The following is an 18,495-nucleotide window of genomic DNA, read 5'->3' on the forward strand; positions in this document are numbered from 1 at the left end:
AATTTAGTAAAAGAAAAATGTATTGCCCAGCTTACACCTCAGAAGTATAGGTGCTTATAATTTAATCTATAAAAGTATAAATTTAAATAATAACATAATAACACAATGCTGCACATAGAAAAATGTTTAATGGTCATCCATTTACTGTGCATCTTACAAAATAACTTTATTATCATAATATTTCATTATTTCATGAACATAGACTATAACCTTATCAGGAATGGACAACGTTCTCACTTTTTCAGTCATTATCATTTTTATGCTGAGAAAGGCATCCAGGGTCTTTCACTGTCAGATATCTGTAAAGGTTCGTAGATCAGGTGTGTGCCATTCATAGCATCTGTTTTTACCCACTCGGAGTGAAGAGCAGTCGCTCCTCAAATACTTGTCCAGCACACTAGTTTACAGCTGCTGTGTGGGCACAGGAAAGGCCAGTGGTGACAACACCAGTTTGAATGTTGATGGGCTGAAAGGGTCACATGACGGCATCATGTGAGGCCATGAAGTCACGACAGAGTTACCTCATGAAAAAAATTGCATAGCTGAGGTACAGCACAAAGTAGCACATCCCACATGATGTTTTGCAGCAGTGTTTAGCATCAAGACAGTATGTATGTGCAAGGCAACCGTCTTTTCAAACGTGTTCAAGCAAGCTTGCACTGCATATATGCCTGTGTATTTATCTATTTTATTCAGTCTATGGTATTTATCGATGTGTGTGCATAGCGTTATATGTGAGCAATATATGTGATTTGGAGGTAGCAGGTTGTACGTGTCAGATTGAGATGTGGGGGTGTGGTGCGATATTTATGGAGGTGTTATTGTTTGGTCAGTTGAGGCTTTTCATAATCACACTCATTCTCTTCATATGGTAGTGTTAAAGTAAGTCTATGTGTGAATTATTATATGGGGGAAATGCATGCTCAGTTCCTCATTTAAACGTTGATGCTCAAGAAAGTTTTGATTGGATTCTGCTTTTCATTTTTTTTAACATGCTGAAATGAGAAGCAGCAAAGTAAAACTTAAAACAAACACTGCTGTGTTTGTGTGCATGGTTATGCCACTGTTTCCCGAGTGGTCCACTAATATGTGAGCGATCCGAGCCAGCATGTGGACCTCCCCTTTGAGACTAGCAGCTCTGGACCTCTGGGACTCACACCCGGCCCACTGTGTACGCCACGTGCCACCTTTTGAAACATTAATGGCTCCAGCAGAGTGTGTGTGACTGAGCGAGTGGGTGATAACGGAGCTGGGCCGGCAGCTAGCTGTGTCCTGCGTTTTGGCCCGGTGCCCCTTGCATCAAAAAACACCAGGGGAAGACAACACTCTACATGTCCTGTTCCTGAATAGTATGCTTTGACCTTACGTCCTACAGTCCTGTCATCTTATTCACTCACTCATGTACGATTTGTACTGTAGCTCTGCGGTTGTGAGGCTGGCAGACCCCTTTAGTTTCTGTGTTGGATGGTACAGCTCAGAGTAGGCTGGAAATGACAATTAATCTTATTGTCAGAAAATTGCCTTTTGATCTTACGGCGTTAAGAATGAGGCTTGTTTTTTTTTCACATTACAGTATGACTGTGTAAATGTCAGCATGGTATTTAGAGCCTGGGGAGCTTTTCCTTCTGATGTCGCCAGTGAATCAGATGCGTGTTTGTGCCGAGCTAACCTGAAATTGCACACACCGGTTTGTAAAGGAGTTAGAATGTCCGTGTCTCTGGTTTCAGCCTCTGCTGTCTGACACATAGCTCAGCGTGACGAGATGACATCACTGGAAAACTTTAACGGGGGGGAAACTGGTCCAGGACAAGGCAGTTCATAGTGGAGAGGGAGACAGGGAGAAAGACAGGGTGAAGGTGAGGGATAGTTTGATATTCAGTTTCCCTGGTGCATCCTGGGCGATATGATTTCAAGAAATCCAAAACCATCTATCAATATCCATTCAACCCTATCTCCTCTTTCAGACCTCGGAGTTGTAAAGAGAAAATGTGAAGGGCAATGCATTACAGATTTATGCCGCAAATCTATTCATGCATTATCCTGATTTACCACACACAGAGATCCTCCTTTAAAGACTTTCTTTATAAATGTTTTTATAGCCTTTATAATCGTATTCAGAGCATGTTTAACTGAGTGTTGGGAGGTATTTATTCTGTGTTTTTTGGCCCACTTAAGTGTCAGAAGAGAATAGACAAACATGCAGTTAATCAACAAACTGAGATCATTAGCTACCAGCTGGGCACAGTCCTGGCAGTATTTCCTCTCTGTAAAAAAAGCTTTGTCAATACAGATCTCCAATGTAAATAATACACAGTCACAGAAGGAAATCAAAGAAAACTCAATACAAAAAAGCAGTGTTGCTTAGAGAAGGAAGCTGGCAGTTGCACATTTTCTCGTTTTCCCATACAGCCAAAAAGCTTGCACACATGGCTTGGAAAAGAAACCAGGTGCAGCTCACTGGAATTAACTCACTTTCACTGCTCTAGTTTTGATCCAAACAATAGAGGAATAGAGGCTGTTCTATTTTGACAGTGTGGGCACTTGTGTCCGTGTGTTATTAAAGGTACCAGACTTGGGCCTCACGCACGCACGCACGCGCGCGCGTGCACACACATACCAAGAGACAGAGAGAGAAAAAAGGCCCCATTTGAGAAGAGTATTTATGTGGTTTAAGTTGAGTGCATTGTCATTATTTGAGCACTCACAAATAGCTTCAAGCACCGTCAGGGAACCCATCCGTTATTTATATCAATGGGTTGTTATTTGCTATGAGAGGCAGTTAATTGGGCAACAAAACAACTGAACAATGTGTGGTAAATTCACAGTGAGAAAATAGTATGCCTCAGCTACTTTTTCAGATTAAAACGGTTATAAGTATGTGTATTTCTTTTGTGTAAAAGCGGGAGTGGTCGGGCCATATGAAAGGGACGATTTAACGTGACATATTTTCCGTGATAAACCTCTGTGCGCTTTGATGTACAAGCAATAACTGATCTTCTGATCTTACTGTTATCTGTCTGAGACAGATTATTTTCAGTTCCTTAAATACGAGCCCAGCTTCTTTCTTTTTTTTTTCTTTTTCCTGGTATAGTGGATGGACTGTTACAGTCGGGGGTGTTGAACCATCAGCAGACTTCACTTTCCTTTAATTCGGTTTTGCTGAGAATTACTCATTTTAAAGAGAAAATGTTGTTATGTCCGATTCCTATTTATTCCCTCATTACACAGTAAATACGTCATGAGTGGGGGACTTTTGCTATAATTAAATGATGACAAGTCAGAAAAGAATATTGATTTGATTATAGGTGAGCCAGATTCCGTTCAGTGACCCTGTATGTGTAAACATACATCTTTAATGCCTCACTGTGAATATTGTTTTTATCTCCTTCTTTTAGGTGACATTTACAAAGCGAAAGTTTGGCCTGATGAAGAAGGCGTATGAGCTGAGTGTGCTGTGTGACTGTGAGATTGCCCTGATCATCTTCAATAGCACCAACAAGCTGTTCCAGTATGCCAGCACAGACATGGACAAGGTCCTGCTTAAATACACAGAGTACAATGAGCCCCATGAGAGCAGGACCAACTCTGATATTGTGGAGGTAAGTTACAAGAACACGCAGACGGCACGCATGCACACCGATGCACGGGAGCACACGTGTGTGCACAGGCACATGCACACTCATGCAAACACACAAAAAAACGCAGAAGCAGACAGATGGTTACAGCATTTGTGACTCATTCAGCAACCCTTACTTCTTTCTTTTGGTCTTCACACCTAACACAGCGTAAGAAATAATTGCTCCCATAGTTGGTCGGTCTTCCCCAAGAGCTCAGTCCAAATATCAATCACTTAAAAAAATTTAAAAAAAAGGTATTTGAGGACTCACATTATGTCTTTATTTCATAAAGATATGTTCATACATATTGCCTCTTTGTGTTGTGTGTACTTTGTAAACCAAAAGTGGTAGCCTATCATTGATCTGGACCTTTCAGACTGTCCCCTGTGGTGTGCAACCACAAGTCCCTGCCCTCGCCATCTTGTCACCATTGATGTGCCTCATAGACGAGGATGTTGATCTGACTTGCTTTGGACACATGTCGCTATTGTGGCTCGAGGCGATGTTAAACAGCGCCGTCAGGCCAACCAGTAGGCAGGTAGATAAAGCAGGAAATGACACTGGCACCCTCCAGGATCCTTAAGCTCTCAACATGAACTTGTTATGCAACATTCACACTGTAGCTCTGACAAACCCGGTGGGCCACGAACACAGACATGCATGCATTCATGCAGAGTTTATCCCTTTCTCTTGCGCACACACATTTACACTCACACTGGGCTTGCTGATTATACCGCACCTGTCCCACAATATTGAAAAAAACAAAACATTTTCTTTGTCTGAGTGTTACATAAATTCTTTAAAATCAATATCATTTTTATATTATTTTAAATGCAATTCCTGCAATATTACATTAAATAGAAGTTTTTTTCTATATATCCGGTACATCTTTTTTTTTTACAGTTCATATGGTAATAAATAACAAATAATGATTATAATAATAAATCCAAATCTTGTTTTTATTGTGTATGCATACTCCGTTTGTAATTAATCAGACATCTAATGGCAGCATACTGTTAATTTGTTAGAGTTCACACTAGTTCACAATTCATGCACAACACTATAGTCTGCCATTGTATGCCTGGATTTAAAAAGGACTGAAAGGGAAAAGTGGGGACCCAGTGAGATGTAATGAATGTATACACTTAGCACGCACCTATTGGAGCTGGTTGGCCACTCTAACACAGAATCAAACAGCATGAGGCATGTTTATCTTTTCATATGGGTGTTGCTGGGCTTGTCGCCCGCCCACGGGTGGACAGGCCCACCGGGAACAGTCCTGCTATTCCAGATGGCACTCTGCACCTGACTACAAACCTTTTGAATTTACACATTGATATCAAATGTCTCTGTCTTTGGAAGATATTTCACCTTACATTATTCCCAGCCTTTATATAATTACCTCTTCCTTCATATCATATTTGGAGATAAGAAAACAGCATACATAGATGTGGTTTGTGGTTCCCTTCCTTTTATTATTCTTAATGTGGCTGAGGCTATAACTTTGTAAGCTTAGATTCTTTTTTTTTTTAAACATGAAATCAGTTTTGTCATAGTTATAATACAATGTGCAACTCTGAAACATTAAACATCTGTAACAGTGTTTAAATCTATGTGGTGTCCCCATAGTTTGAGTCTTGTAAAAAATCCAAATGAGTTGCCACAGTTTGTGCAAAATTAATCGTATCCAAGTATATCAGAAGGGATAAAAAAAAAGAATCCTCTATGCATTATATCATTTACATTAACCCATTTAGCATCCACTCATATCCCTAGTGTGCTCGTAAGCACTGATATCCTTGATGCAGCAAGCCCTTCAGCCACTGTATAGTCAGTGTATTAGCCTGCTCCAGCTGAACCCATGAAGAGAGTTGTCACATGTTTCAGCCTGTGCCTGTGACGAGAGCTCCCTGCTTTGAAGCTCTCTCTTTAACTATGTCTCCATTAGAGAGCAGAGGATGGCTAACGTGTAAACAGCCGTGTCGGGAAGACGCTAAAGAGCCTAGTGGGGGAGTGTGCTGTGGAGCACTACCTACACTGTGATCCCTGGAGGACTCTGAGCAACTCACAGCGGGAGAAATCGATCTGAAGAGGCCTTCAGCCTTAGCTTTGGCGTGCTAACAGGATTGGCCACAGGGCTGACACTAGCATGTTTTAGCACGGGCAGTAGGAGGGTGTGCGGTGAGGGAGGGGGAGCAAGGGGAACGGTGGGGTTGGATCTCTCCTGCTGAGCCTTGTGTTCCGCTGCTAGGCTACGTCACAGTTGCAGGAACGTGGGTGGGTTGTTGAGTCTGGGGGGAGGCAGGAGCGAAGCAGACTTCCTGTTGAGATGGCACGATGATGAGGAGGAGGTCAGGAACAAGATGAAGGGCTGGATTTAGGGGTGTAAATGAAATCTAGGTTCCCCCTGCACAGAGGAACAATAAGGCCTTAAACATGACATGGATATGTGGCGTATTTAATTTAAAATGTGCAGAAAGCTCTTGTCTTTAGAAGTATACAAACTGCATGTATCTCTCTCCCTCTGTTGCTGCTGTGCCTGAAGGTGTAGTGGGAGGAGAGGCAGAGGTAGGGGAGCGGAGCTCAGAGTGTGGGCGGCTGGCATAGAGGCCTGCTACATTAGCAATAAAGCTCTGTGTAATTAGCATGTCTTTGGTTGATAATTAGCGTTGTTGAGAGAGCGGCACTGAGAGCGTTGCACAGCCTCTCTAGCTACAGCATGTTTACAGGCGGCTGGAGGGCTTTTTTTCTGTCTCTCCCTCACTCTTTTTCTTTCCTTTTGTATCCAGTTTTTCATTGAACATATATAATCTCTAAGATTTTTTGCATTAGGTTGAATGGATGGGTCAATGGATGGGTATGTATGTGAAAGACTGAAATAGTGGGGTTGAAAGATAGATAGAGAGAGAGAGAGAGAGAGAGAGAGAGAAGAGAAGAGATGAGATGGTAAAAGAAGGTCTTGATGACTCACTTGAAAACAGTTTCAGCTGGGAATGATACTTCCACAAATATCTGTGAAAGCAAAAGACCAAGTAACCAAAGCTAACCCTCTTCAGAGCACAAGTGGTAAATCAAATCAGGCAGTGCTAATCTAAATGGCTTATTATTGTCACATTCACAACGCATGACACCCAGAAAACCATAATAATCACATAAAAACAATGGCAATCTGAAAAAAAAACTAAGGGCATGTTTTTTTTTTATTCTTCATTTAATCCCAAACCACAGGTATTGTTACGCAGGTTACAGTGGTATCTAAACTAGCAGATACTCCACCCATGAGACTGTAATAAAATATGTCCTACACAGTGTTATCAGCTGTTACATAAACAAGTGGGGAGGTCCACTTAATTAATACTAATTGTTCAAAGAGACATGTAAGCTCTTCTAGGCTCTCGTAGCTGATGAAAGCAAACACAGAGGCAGATCCTCCCATCATTGGATGTCCAAGAGATCCAAATGTGTCGTCCTGGCAGGTCTACAGTACACTCCGAGTCTGGCTCCAGATAAAACAGTCAAACACGCAGATAGATTTCCTATACTCGCTGTCTGCCAGGCCGGTTTCCTGGACATGCGAACGGCATTAGAGGAGAAATGGGAAGCCGTGTTGGGAAATGACAAGAGAATAGATCCATCTCTCCTTTTTCCTCTCTTTTTTATTCCTGCTTAAGAACAATCACTTTCAGCTCTTATTGCTGATATATTATGCCAGAATGGGGGTTGTTAATTGCAAAAGCCCATGAAAGAGTCCTTTCTTTTCCCTCCCGATGTTTGCAAATCTAGCCCAAACCTAAGCGGCGCTGGCTGGTTCTTGCTGTGATTGAGCGGCCCCAAATCCAAAACACACTTGGGCTGTGCCAAATCCCTGTTCCACAATGTGTTTGTTCTCCCCTCTGTTGAAACAAAGAACACAGGTTTGTGAAACAACTAAAGGGTTAGCGAGTGAGCTATATCCCTTTAATGCCTGGATATACCTAAGTGAAAGGAGTCAGGGATGCTATAATATTTGTGTGTAATGCATGTGCATATACAGTATGAGCTATTGTGCTTGTATGCACACACAAAAAAGTGTGTTTGGCCTGTAATTGTGTGCTCGCTCTGCATGCATGTGTATGCGTGCGTACATACATGGTGACAATTGGCTCGAACCCTGCAGAGCTGACGGCATTGCGATGACCTCAGCCAGCACAGCACACCGTTGGCTCAAGTATCACATGGAATGGCACATGCCTCTTAGTACTGAGCTGACCTGCTTGCCTACCTGCCAGAGGAAAGGCTGTTGGCCAATCCCATTTCCAGCAGATTAACCTAATCTGAAAGTTCAGCTCACCCTGTAATCCTAAACAGCAGCAGCAGGGACCTGCCTTACCACCTATCCTTAACTCATTTCTCTCCCTTCTTTTCTCCTTTTCTCTACCCTGTCCTCACCTAGGAAGTATTGAATGAGAGGGGGAAGGGGAGGGACAGAGGGATAGATGAGTGTGAGAAGAGAAGGAGGGAGGGAAAGAGGGATGGAGGGAGGAAGGCTGGTAATTATTTCCAAAGGTCATTCTGTTAATGACTACCCGCTTGGCTAATGAGATTCAGCAAAGCTCCCTCACCATGTTTCACCCTGCATATGTTTCACCCGTGTGCCGAGATGTGTGAGAAGCACAGGTGTGATTTCAGCCCAGTGACAGTCCACTGGAGGGAGGGAGGGGAAAGTTAGAGGGGGTGGAAATGAAGAAACATAAAGCGAAAGTAAATTAAGGCGGTATGTCTTGGAGATGGCAAAAAGAAAACGAGTAATGTAGCTTATCCACACCAGTTCACTGCATGTCTTGTTTCAATTGGCAAACAAAACATGATTTCCCACACACTCTATGTACTAATTTGGCAGATTTCACTGTGATTTACCTCAAAAATCTCCTTCTTTATTAATTCAAACATCTTTTTCTCTGCTTTCTCATAATATTCTCGCAAGTCAACAGGACATGTGATCTCCCTCTCTGAAGTGCCAGTGTGCTCATGTTCTGCCTCGCTCTTGTGAAAATATTTTCCAGCATGTGTGCTATTCTATGTGCTTGTTTGGTTTCTAAACAGCATGGAGAAAATTAGCCTTAAGGAGTTTTCTGTGTTGATCAGCCCACTGAATGACTTCTTCTCATGGCTCTCAAATACTGTATAATTACTCTGGCTTGAATGCCTTCACTAATTTATCCTGTACGACTTTGACATGTCTCAGCATCCAAGAGAAATAAGGGAGTCATATCATATCTCCTGTCTTACATTTGTCCACAGTAATTTTGTGTGGAGTCGTTCTGAGGTTGTTAGGATAGGGTACACTCGGTGCAACATGGGGTGGAGGTAGGTAAGGGGTTTGGTTGTCACAGAGATCATATTGCCTTGGTGTTTGCGAGTGACGAGAGATCAGCAGCGCGGCTTGTTTTTCCTGGTGGGCTGAGGATTAAGGTCTGAAGCTGCTTTGACTGACTAAAAAAATTAAGTTTGTGACATTGGAAAGCTAACAGTATCACAGTTTGTTAAAACAAAGACTCTGAAGACAGTTTGTCACACGCCACAGCACATCTTTAAAAAAAAACTAAAAAAAACGATGCTAGTTGGTATATAGCAGAGATCTTCAACAGTGGGTCCTCCGAGTTACGGGGGGGCCACCAAACTATTAATATTTCGAAAAAAAATGTCAAACTTTAAAATGCTTAACATGAATCTAACATATTATCAGTACATATAGATCAGCCTCTTTTGTGAAAAAAAACCCATTGCTAGGCTTGCTGGCGTATAGGTAAGGTAGCCATCCACAGATACATACAGTTAATCCGAAAGATTAACTGTGCTACATGTATTGTTAACATTAAAACATGATTTATAAAATCATGCCACCAATTATTATTTTAATAGCTTATTATTCTATTCATTAAAAATGTGTGGATAAAGACTTTAGGCCGCACTACACATTATTGTAGGCCCAGTTTAATATGCAACTTCATTTTATAAAATTTATGTAGGATGGGGTCCCTGCTTTGTCTCTCTTTCAGTTAAGGGGTCCTTTGCTTAAAAAACGTTGAAGACCCCTGGTACATAGGGTTGAGAATGTCATGTTGAAGAGTCAAGAACTTTTCACACCTCTACCTTCAGTTCATAATTTATATTCAGTGCTAACAACAATGGTAAAGTTGGCTCTGGAAGCTTTCACAGAGTTACAAACAAGCTCTAAGGTTAGTGAAGAAATAAACAAGTTACCATATATTATATATGTGAAAAAAACAAGTCTCCAGTGTTCATAGTATGGTGAATTCCACAAACAGAGGCGTGCCTTTGTCCTCCTCCTTTTCCCGTCTACACCCGTCTCTGTCCTCTTCGGTTCGGACTTGAAGCTTTCAGATTGACAATTGTTTGTTCTAATGCATAGAAAAGGGCGGTGAGACAAAAAGCACAAGGCAAAAAAAAACAAATGTATCCACATATAAGTCACTCCATTTCCTTCACACTTCCACATAAAAACTAGTTTGTTTGATGGTCAAAATAAAGCACCACCCCCAAAACAACCACCACTATCGCTCTCTGTTATTTGATGCACGTTTTTTTTTCTAATAATTGCTTCAAAAAGTGGTAGTGGTCTAAAAATAGTGTGTGGTGAAGCTAAAAATAGTTGCCTAGTTGGCGGTCCTTGCTTGGAGAGGGTAGAAGAATAGGCATGGAATCTCTCTCTCTCTCTCTCTCTCTCTCTCTCTCTCTCTCTCTCTCTCTCTCTCTCTCTCTCTCTCTCTCCCCTCCTTGTGTTTGAAACAGGGTGGGTGGGGGTTGTTTTTGAAACAGAGGAGTGAGTAAGCGAAGTGTCAGAGAATTCATTCAGACTCCATCTCTCTTACTGAGGACCGACCATGAAGAGTTGCCCTCGGCGACCACATGCATAAGACCATTGATCTGAGACCATAAACATCTGATCCCTTGGATAAAGAAGTCTATTATTCAATTCACTTGTTTTTCTACCCCGCCCCCCCCCCCACACACACACACACACACACTTTAACAAACAGAGGGTTCCTGTCTGGTTGTTTTCAGAAACTTTTTTATTACCGAGAAAATACATTTCTGAAAAGTTATATTATCCATGTCAATAGAATTAAGTTTTAATCAGACTATGATACCAGGGACAAACCCAGGGACAAAAGAGGTGTCACCCTCACACAAACAAGTAATTATCCTTACCCAGCTGAACACTGTCTGCTCTAAGGTTTAGCCTGGCACACTAGAACACATCTGTCTGTGGCGCCAGCCTCAGACATAAAGAGAGCAAGTTTACTGAGTTCCTATTTTATAGACTATATGCCTCTTCCACTTCTTAAGAGTGGCTAAGAGCAAGATGACAGATAATGTATGTGATCTACAGGCTCAGCATTTTGTTCCACATCAGACGCCCGCTGCCCAGAAAAGCAGAACCTCAGACTAAGTAGCACTTGGATCTCTGTCAGAGGTGTTTTTTAAGGTCAATATACTGAAGCGGAAGTCTGAGGTACTCACACAACAACAAGAAGAGGTTTTAAAAATAGACTGTTTGAAATGTGCCAATATGTGGTCCCTGTGGTGTGGAGCGGTGAAAAAGGCAGGCCACTTCTGAGGCCACGCTGCCAAAAGGCAAGGCTTTTTCCACTACACAGCCCAAAACAATTCACGCCAGCCATTAAGATGAAATGATGCCTTGTTCTTTGAAACTATTTGTGGAAAATTCAGAATAATGAAGATCTATTTTTATAGATGGCATTCCCTACCCTGCCTGGAGCTTCCCTCCTGGCCCTGGCCTCAGCCCCTCCCCTGCCACGATTGCTGCTTTGGACAGGGTGTGGAAACTCAAGGTCCCAGTATAGAGGTCAACCGGCTGGTCATTGTTACTCAAGGCCTCCCTCAGGCTCCCTTTCCCTGCTGTGGCACCACGCGATAAGAGACAGAGTGACAAAAGACGATAAGTGGCGATTGGTAGGGGGACAAAGAAGGAATAGAGAGTGGCCGGAGGGTGACTTGAAGTTTTACCCCTTGCCACGCAAAGAAAACTGGAGTCATTTTGCTGAGGCTGTTAGACTATTATTATCTGATAATAACTTAAGTATGCAATTGAAAGCTTTATTGATAATGTCACAGTGCAGTCACAGCTGGAAAATGGCATTACTGTATATAAAGCAAGTATGAGAGTGTTTTCCACATACAATTTATCCATGGCAAATTGATTTTAATGTTGAATCAGAAGAACATATAGACACATTCTCATTTCTCTCATTTGAATAGAGACAAATTATGCAACTGGAGCATAGACAGGATGAAAGAGGGGAAGGTTGAGGGTGCAGACATAAGTGCCCTCTTTATCCAGTTTCACTGAGCTGGCATTGTGTCGCATAATGTCTATCTGGGTAATTATACAGTGTAGTGACTAGTGTGAATGACCACTTTGTTCCCAGGGCCGGGATGCTGCTGTAGCAAACAGTGTTGGATTCTGACATGTGCTTAGTGTTTGTCTATTCCATATGGGAAACACTGCACCATCTGGTATTGTGCTGTGTACTGGCTAGCTAAGACTGTCTGTCTGTGAGTGGGCTCTCGTCTGCAGCAGGTTTTCTTAATGGTGATTTTAGCACATGCACCATTGCATTTCCACAGTTTGGAGAAATGTGGAGGAACCTTTTTGTGCACAGTTATCGTTCTGTCTCTCTCACTTACTCTTAATACTTTTCACTATTTTTTGCTCTACTTCTCACTCTCTTTTTCAATGTTTAGTCAGTCTAGTAATCCCTAGACAGCTAGTAATTACATACACAGTTAGCCAGTGTTATTACTGAACACACGACCACTTTGCCAGAGATGATGGATCCCAGGCGCCAGCCTTTGATTCCTGATTATAGTGCAGCAGGGCACCAGGAGTAAGGGGCTTCAAAGCCACCAAAATCACTGAAAAGTCATTGATGCATTATTTTTTTTCAAACGTTGCCTCAAACAGTGCATTGGGATGCACAGATGATGACTGAAAAAAAAACAGGCAGGGACAGGCTGTGATTTGGGGGTCCCATTCCTCAGATTGGTAACCTACAAAATCAACCATCCCCTCCCCAAAGCTCACACAAATACACACACTCACACACACCATGTAGCCATCATCCATGGGCATGCCCCTCGACATGGTCCTGGCATGTTCAAACCACGCTTCATGAAACTGTGGCCTTCTTGCCTTTGGTCTGCCATCTGCTTTCAATAAGCTAAGCCAGCCTGATCCCTCTGATGTTCCCTCCACTCTGAAACGCGGAGAGAAAGAAAGAGTGAGCGAGAGAGACAGAGAGAGTGAGGGGGAGAGACCAAAACGAGAGCAAGTAAGAGTGAGCCAGACAGACAGAAAAAGAAATAGAAATAAGGAGAATGAGAGCACATCTCAAACATACTATTACCCCAGCTCTGCCGGCAGCAAGGCCACCCTGAGTGTGCTTATTGTGCAGTGGTGCTAGGGGCTCTTAATCAACCGCGGGTCCACTTCGTGACCACCAGCATCTTGTTATTTGTGATGGGAAGGGACAACGTTTTTCCCCGCTGTCTCACCCCTACTGACACTGAGCCACATTGGCCTTTACCAATCTGCTCTGACGAAATTGAGTTTGTCAAATGTTAAAAGCGAGGGAGCTCCCTGTTGTCCTGTGGCGTCCCAAACGTTTCCTCTTTTTGTCACCTTTTTCCCCTAAAACAGTCATGATCTACATCTTGCAACACATCCCCATACCTAAACGACATTAAAGGACTTTTTCCAAAGACTCCCAAAACAACACATTCGACCGTTTTATTATTGGCGGTTTAGTCATGTGAGCGTAATCATGTGACCATTCTATTTAACATATGGGGCACAGTTTTAAACACTAGTTAATACTTTCAGGAATTGGCTTAAAATGAGTCATGGCTTCACAGACTAAGGTCCGTAAAACTAATGGGTAAAACTTAGTTGACTTTTGTTTGAAACCCAGTCTCCTGAGTGAAAGTCCTGTTTGTTTGATCCATCCTGCCTCCTTACATGTAATTTGGTGCTCTTATACTTTGTCACCTCTTTTTCTCATTTGCTCTCGCGATAACTTAATACAGCCACGAGAGGTTGATGCCTAATAAGAAACGTAATTGTCGGTCATTATGAGCTGCTTGCATGATCGACCCATATGGTTGTTTTCTGGGTGAGGATGGGCTAAAATCTTGTGTTTGTAAGTTAGTGTAAAGACCAGTCAAAGAAAAAGTACTGTAGGTTTTTTTTAGGTTAAACCTGCCATATTTCATTCAAACTTTGGTACATTTTGCATTAAAAAAAATAGCCCCTAGCTTTAGATGACATTTTCTTAAAGATTATTTGGGAGCCCTTTTAAATTCCATTGCTGTGTACTTTTGGGTCATAAACCAGTTACTTAAAAGACTTTAGTGCACACTGTAGGTGCACGCTGTGGCCACACTCAACCTACACACATTCTGAAGGCAGGTCTGTATAATTTGCATACTGTCATGTCTTCAAGGAGTGTCTCTGATAGTCTGAGTAATTCAATCTGTTCTCTACCAAATGTTAACATTGTGACAAACAGTGGCTGAGACCCTGCCAGGCAAAGCTGTTTATTCCAGTAAAATTTTATTATATTTTAGCAGCACAGCAAACATGATTAACCATAAGTGGCACAGTTATGATGCTTTTATATTGTGCTCGTCTGTCAGTGACTTGTTTTTCATCGACTGCTGAAATATACTGAAAAACCATAAACTGCTGAATTTATTGGAGAAAACCCTTTGTGCTCTGGTACAATACTATCTTCTTTCATAAGTCTTGGTTTTGCTTACAGTAGTATGTGTATTCTGAAGACCATACAGTGTTGGCAAAGATATAAAAGACCTATTATAAACTGGCTGTTTTTGTAGAGGGTTTTTCACTGATGCTGTCAGCCATTGGGTTGAAGACATTGAGAAACATTCACTGGCCTGGCTCTCGCCAATAGCAATAAACACAATATTGAATGTGTCGTACCCTTCGGCCACTGCCAAGATAACTGCAGAAGGGAATGGTCAGCAATGAGGCTCTTTCCAAACACAACCCAACAACTAGCCTGAGTATATTACAAATAAAGATGTACCCATCAAGCCAACAATGTTTTGACTCAGCTTCTGTTGAGACATGGTAGTATTGCAGAAAATGAGGGGAAGAGGACAGAGGTAGGGAGACAAAGACAGAGAGCAGACTGAGACAGAAAGATGAAGGCAGAAAGATGGATAGAGGGATAGAGAGGGTGAGCAGGGTGGCAGAATGCCGAGCAGACGGATCCTGGTATGGCAGGAGCTCTGGGCAGGCGTCAGCTGTCCCTAGCAGACCCCCTGGGGCCACCCAGAATTCACACCCAAATACCCTCCACAGTTTTTTTCTCAAGAGCTACATGAAGTTATTACCCACACCCTAAACTATGAAATGAGTACACAGCTGGACCTTTTCCTGCAATTAAAACATCAGAGAACTGAAATCTTTGACAGATGTACTAACACCAAGCAATATACAATATGATTCAGTTCCCTTGTATCTCACGCCTGCTTCACTCAGCCTCTGATTATTTCAATGTAGCCCAGGTTGCCTTACTTGCCTTGCTCACTCTAGCCCACTAGCCCATCTTAGCTACATTTTAGCACAGCCCAGTCTAGGCCAGCCTAGCTGAGGGTGCAGAGCTTAAGGGTCCAGATGAGACGGAGTTCTAAATATGTAGGACACTGTGTCTATGCTGCTGTGCCTGCTTCACACAGGCCCTGTGACAAGTCGAGTCATGAGGGAGCATCATGAAGAAGGAGTTTAATTAGGAGCAAGCCTCCAAAGGGGCCACAGAGAAAGACACCGAGCCAAGCAAGCATACACAGCTTTGTTGCAGTCTTTCCTCTCAGTAATAAGTTTTCTCCTTCCTCTTCTTTTCTCACATTTTCTCTACTCCCTCTTTGTAACATGCCCGGTGATTGCTCATATTGTAGTAGTTTGTAGTTTTGTAGCTTAACTCTTATGAATTGGTTTCTCACGTCATAGTATGCCCACATTTTAAACTGTAGCAGGAATACAGGACATTGTGTTTGGTTCGTGTTTTTATTTCAAAATAAACTGACTGTCTGATAAATACTACAAAAAGAAATACAATGGTTAATTCATTAACAATGGAAAAATGCTTTAGTATACAGAGGCAATACAATTGCTATAAACTTAAATATAGCTGTTTGAAATGTTTTCCTTTTATGCCAGCAGTCATTTTGTAAGAATGAAATAATGAGCATTCCTTTATAAAAACTGAAAATCCAAGTTACTTGTGAAATTGAATCATTTTAAAATGAGAATGATAATTTGGGTGAATATTTTGTGAATTCTTGGCACAAGTGAACTGCACCAAAGTGTTTTTGTTTAATCCTCATCCTATTAGCGTATTCCCCAAAGACTCTATTTCCATGCCAGCTCTTCATACCCATACTCCTGTGTCTTTCAATATAAGGGTAGGGGCTCCTTTTCCAATGATCATTATTCTCTCCATTATTTTGAAATGTATGTCTTTGAAGTGTCTTATATAGTGATGATGTCACTGAATAAGAGACTCAAAGCCTTGTTTGGACCAGTTGATGACTCTGGCGCAGAGCCATGAAACACATAACAAATCCAGGGCACATATTAAGCAATGAGCTATTCGAGAAGGGGAAAATATATAGGATGATGAGAGTAGGGCGTTAGGGTGGTGAGGTTCAGAGCGCAAGAGTGAGATGCCCTTCTATGGCTATATGAGCACCCCAACGGATCTGATTGGTTGTTGGGTTGTGTGTCAGCCTTTGGCAACAGGTGTGATGTCTTTAAACAGGTGGGAATAACTGGGATGAGTGGCATACCGCCCTTGTACCGCACCCTCAATGTGCTGAGCCCCGGTGGAAAGCTAAGCTTGGGCCACATGCTTTAAAGTCATATAACACTCATACCCTGGCACCCTACACCCAATCAACACCCGATGCAACCACTGCCCAACCCCCCCTGCCAGACCACCAGCTCAGTTACCCCATATGGATGTCACCTTTACCCCAGCACTCTTTCTCCTCTTCCAGCAATGCACCACTGCTATTCTTCCTAGAATGGAATTGAATCTCTCATGCACTCTGTGCCGGCGCCGGTAGGTGGTGGAACTCTGTGCAAGTAGGAAGAAAAGTTGTTTTTCTTGCATGCATTCTCATGTGAACAGAAAAAGGCCAGTGGTTCAGCTCTTGTCAGTTCGATATGATGCATCGCCGAGGCCAGAATGAAACTACACAAAAGAAATAGCCAAAGTTTTACATCTCACGCCTTTGCCAAAAAAGACAGCATGCTGAACCTCTGCAACCCCTTTGTTCTTTTGACTCATCCACCTCTGATAGAGCAGGAGTGCTTGATTCACTGTGGGTCTGTTAGAAGTCAGATCTCCTGCACCGCCTTGTTGGTGTGATTTCCTGAAGACTGTCAAAGATGTGAGAGATGCTTTCAAATTCAGAATTCCAGATTTCCACTCTGGGGGCCAAGTGGGGATTCAGAGAGAGAAGAGGAGAGCCAGCAAATGTTGACACGCTTACAGTAGCTGCCTCGCCACGAGACGCCTCAGGAATCAAACAGTTATCACACAAACAAAAGAAGCCCTCTAAGTTCACTAAAACCACACTCAAAACAGGCCTTTGTTGTGCTGACATGAGAGATGACTGGATTGTTATTTGTTTTCTAAGCAGGCAGATCGCTCCCTGTCACTTCTGTTGCTGGTTGTGATGGAGTAGCTAGCACTCGTATCTCTTCCGTTAGTGAGTACTGACGGAGACAAAAAAAAACGAGAGGAAGAAGTTCACTGAGATTAACTTATCTTAGCATCTATCTTCCTCCTTGCTCCTGCTCAGTCTTTCTTTCTTTTTTCTTGACGCTAACACCCACTCTCACACACCCACACATGCACACACAAACACAGACTCGTTCCCCTCTTTTCCCTCCCACACAAACACACACACACACACGCACCAGTAGACACACATACACACACTCCAACATATACACAGAGAGAGAGAGAGAGAGACACACACACACACACTTGATCAGCATCAAATACAGGGTGTGCTAAAGTAAATTTAATTACGTCTGTCTGATATGGAGCTTCAGATGAAAGTAGGAGAGCGCAGTGTGAAGCGACGACTGCACAGACAGGAGCAGGCCCGTGATATTCCTCCTGTAGACTAATCTCCCTTTATTAAAGCCAGGAGGAGAGTGGGAAGGGGGGTGAAAGCGGGATGGGGAGGGGTGCCTTTGATGAGATCTCTAACTGTCAGCTACTGTACTTTTCTTCTCTTCCGCTCTGTCTTTGTCTCTCACTTTTACGAGGCAAATGAACACAGCACCTATCGGTACATGCCTGCTTGCTCAAGCAAACATACCCTCGTGCTATCACACACAGTAATGTGCTCTGAAACTTATCCCTGTTGTTATGGTTGTCAACAATATCTAAAAAAGGACAGACGCAGCTCTCTCTCTCTCTCTCTCTCTGCCTCTTACGCTCTCTTTGTCCGTGTCTCTCATCCACTCGGAGGGAGTGGTGAGCGAGTGGAGGGTGTGCGTCTCTGCTTGTCTGCTGTTTTCTGGCCACTCTAATGGGGGCAGGTGGCCATCAGGTGGCCAAAACAGAAACTGCCACATTTAATAGCACAAATACCAAAGTTATGGACTCGAGCAACTCAACTATATTTTAATTTGGTTTCATGACACACTGATGATTATGGTTATGAAATGTGTTTTACTTTTATGACTTTTTCCCTTTCCTGTGTAATTACGAGGTTTCAGAGTCCCATGATTTGTCACTCGGTCAAGAGT

The 18,495-nt window shown here is 42.6% G+C and overlaps 1 protein-coding gene across 11 annotated transcripts in view; it reads left to right on the forward strand.

The window, feature by feature from the left end:
- The window catches only part of mef2cb (myocyte enhancer factor 2cb), a 70,374-nt gene that overhangs the window by 39,229 nt on the left and 12,650 nt on the right, over positions 1 to 18,495 (forward strand). For all 11 annotated transcript variants that reach the window (XM_039802676.1, XM_039802674.1, XM_039802678.1 and 8 more), the window contains one exon: positions 3,396 to 3,599. In XM_039802676.1, the coding sequence (XP_039658610.1) occupies positions 3,396 to 3,599 (204 nt within the window). The remainder of the gene's footprint in view (positions 1 to 3,395; positions 3,600 to 18,495) is intronic.

This window comes from Perca fluviatilis, chromosome 6, assembly GCF_010015445.1.
Source record: "Perca fluviatilis chromosome 6, GENO_Pfluv_1.0, whole genome shotgun sequence".
NCBI lineage: Eukaryota > Metazoa > Chordata > Actinopteri > Perciformes > Percidae > Perca > Perca fluviatilis.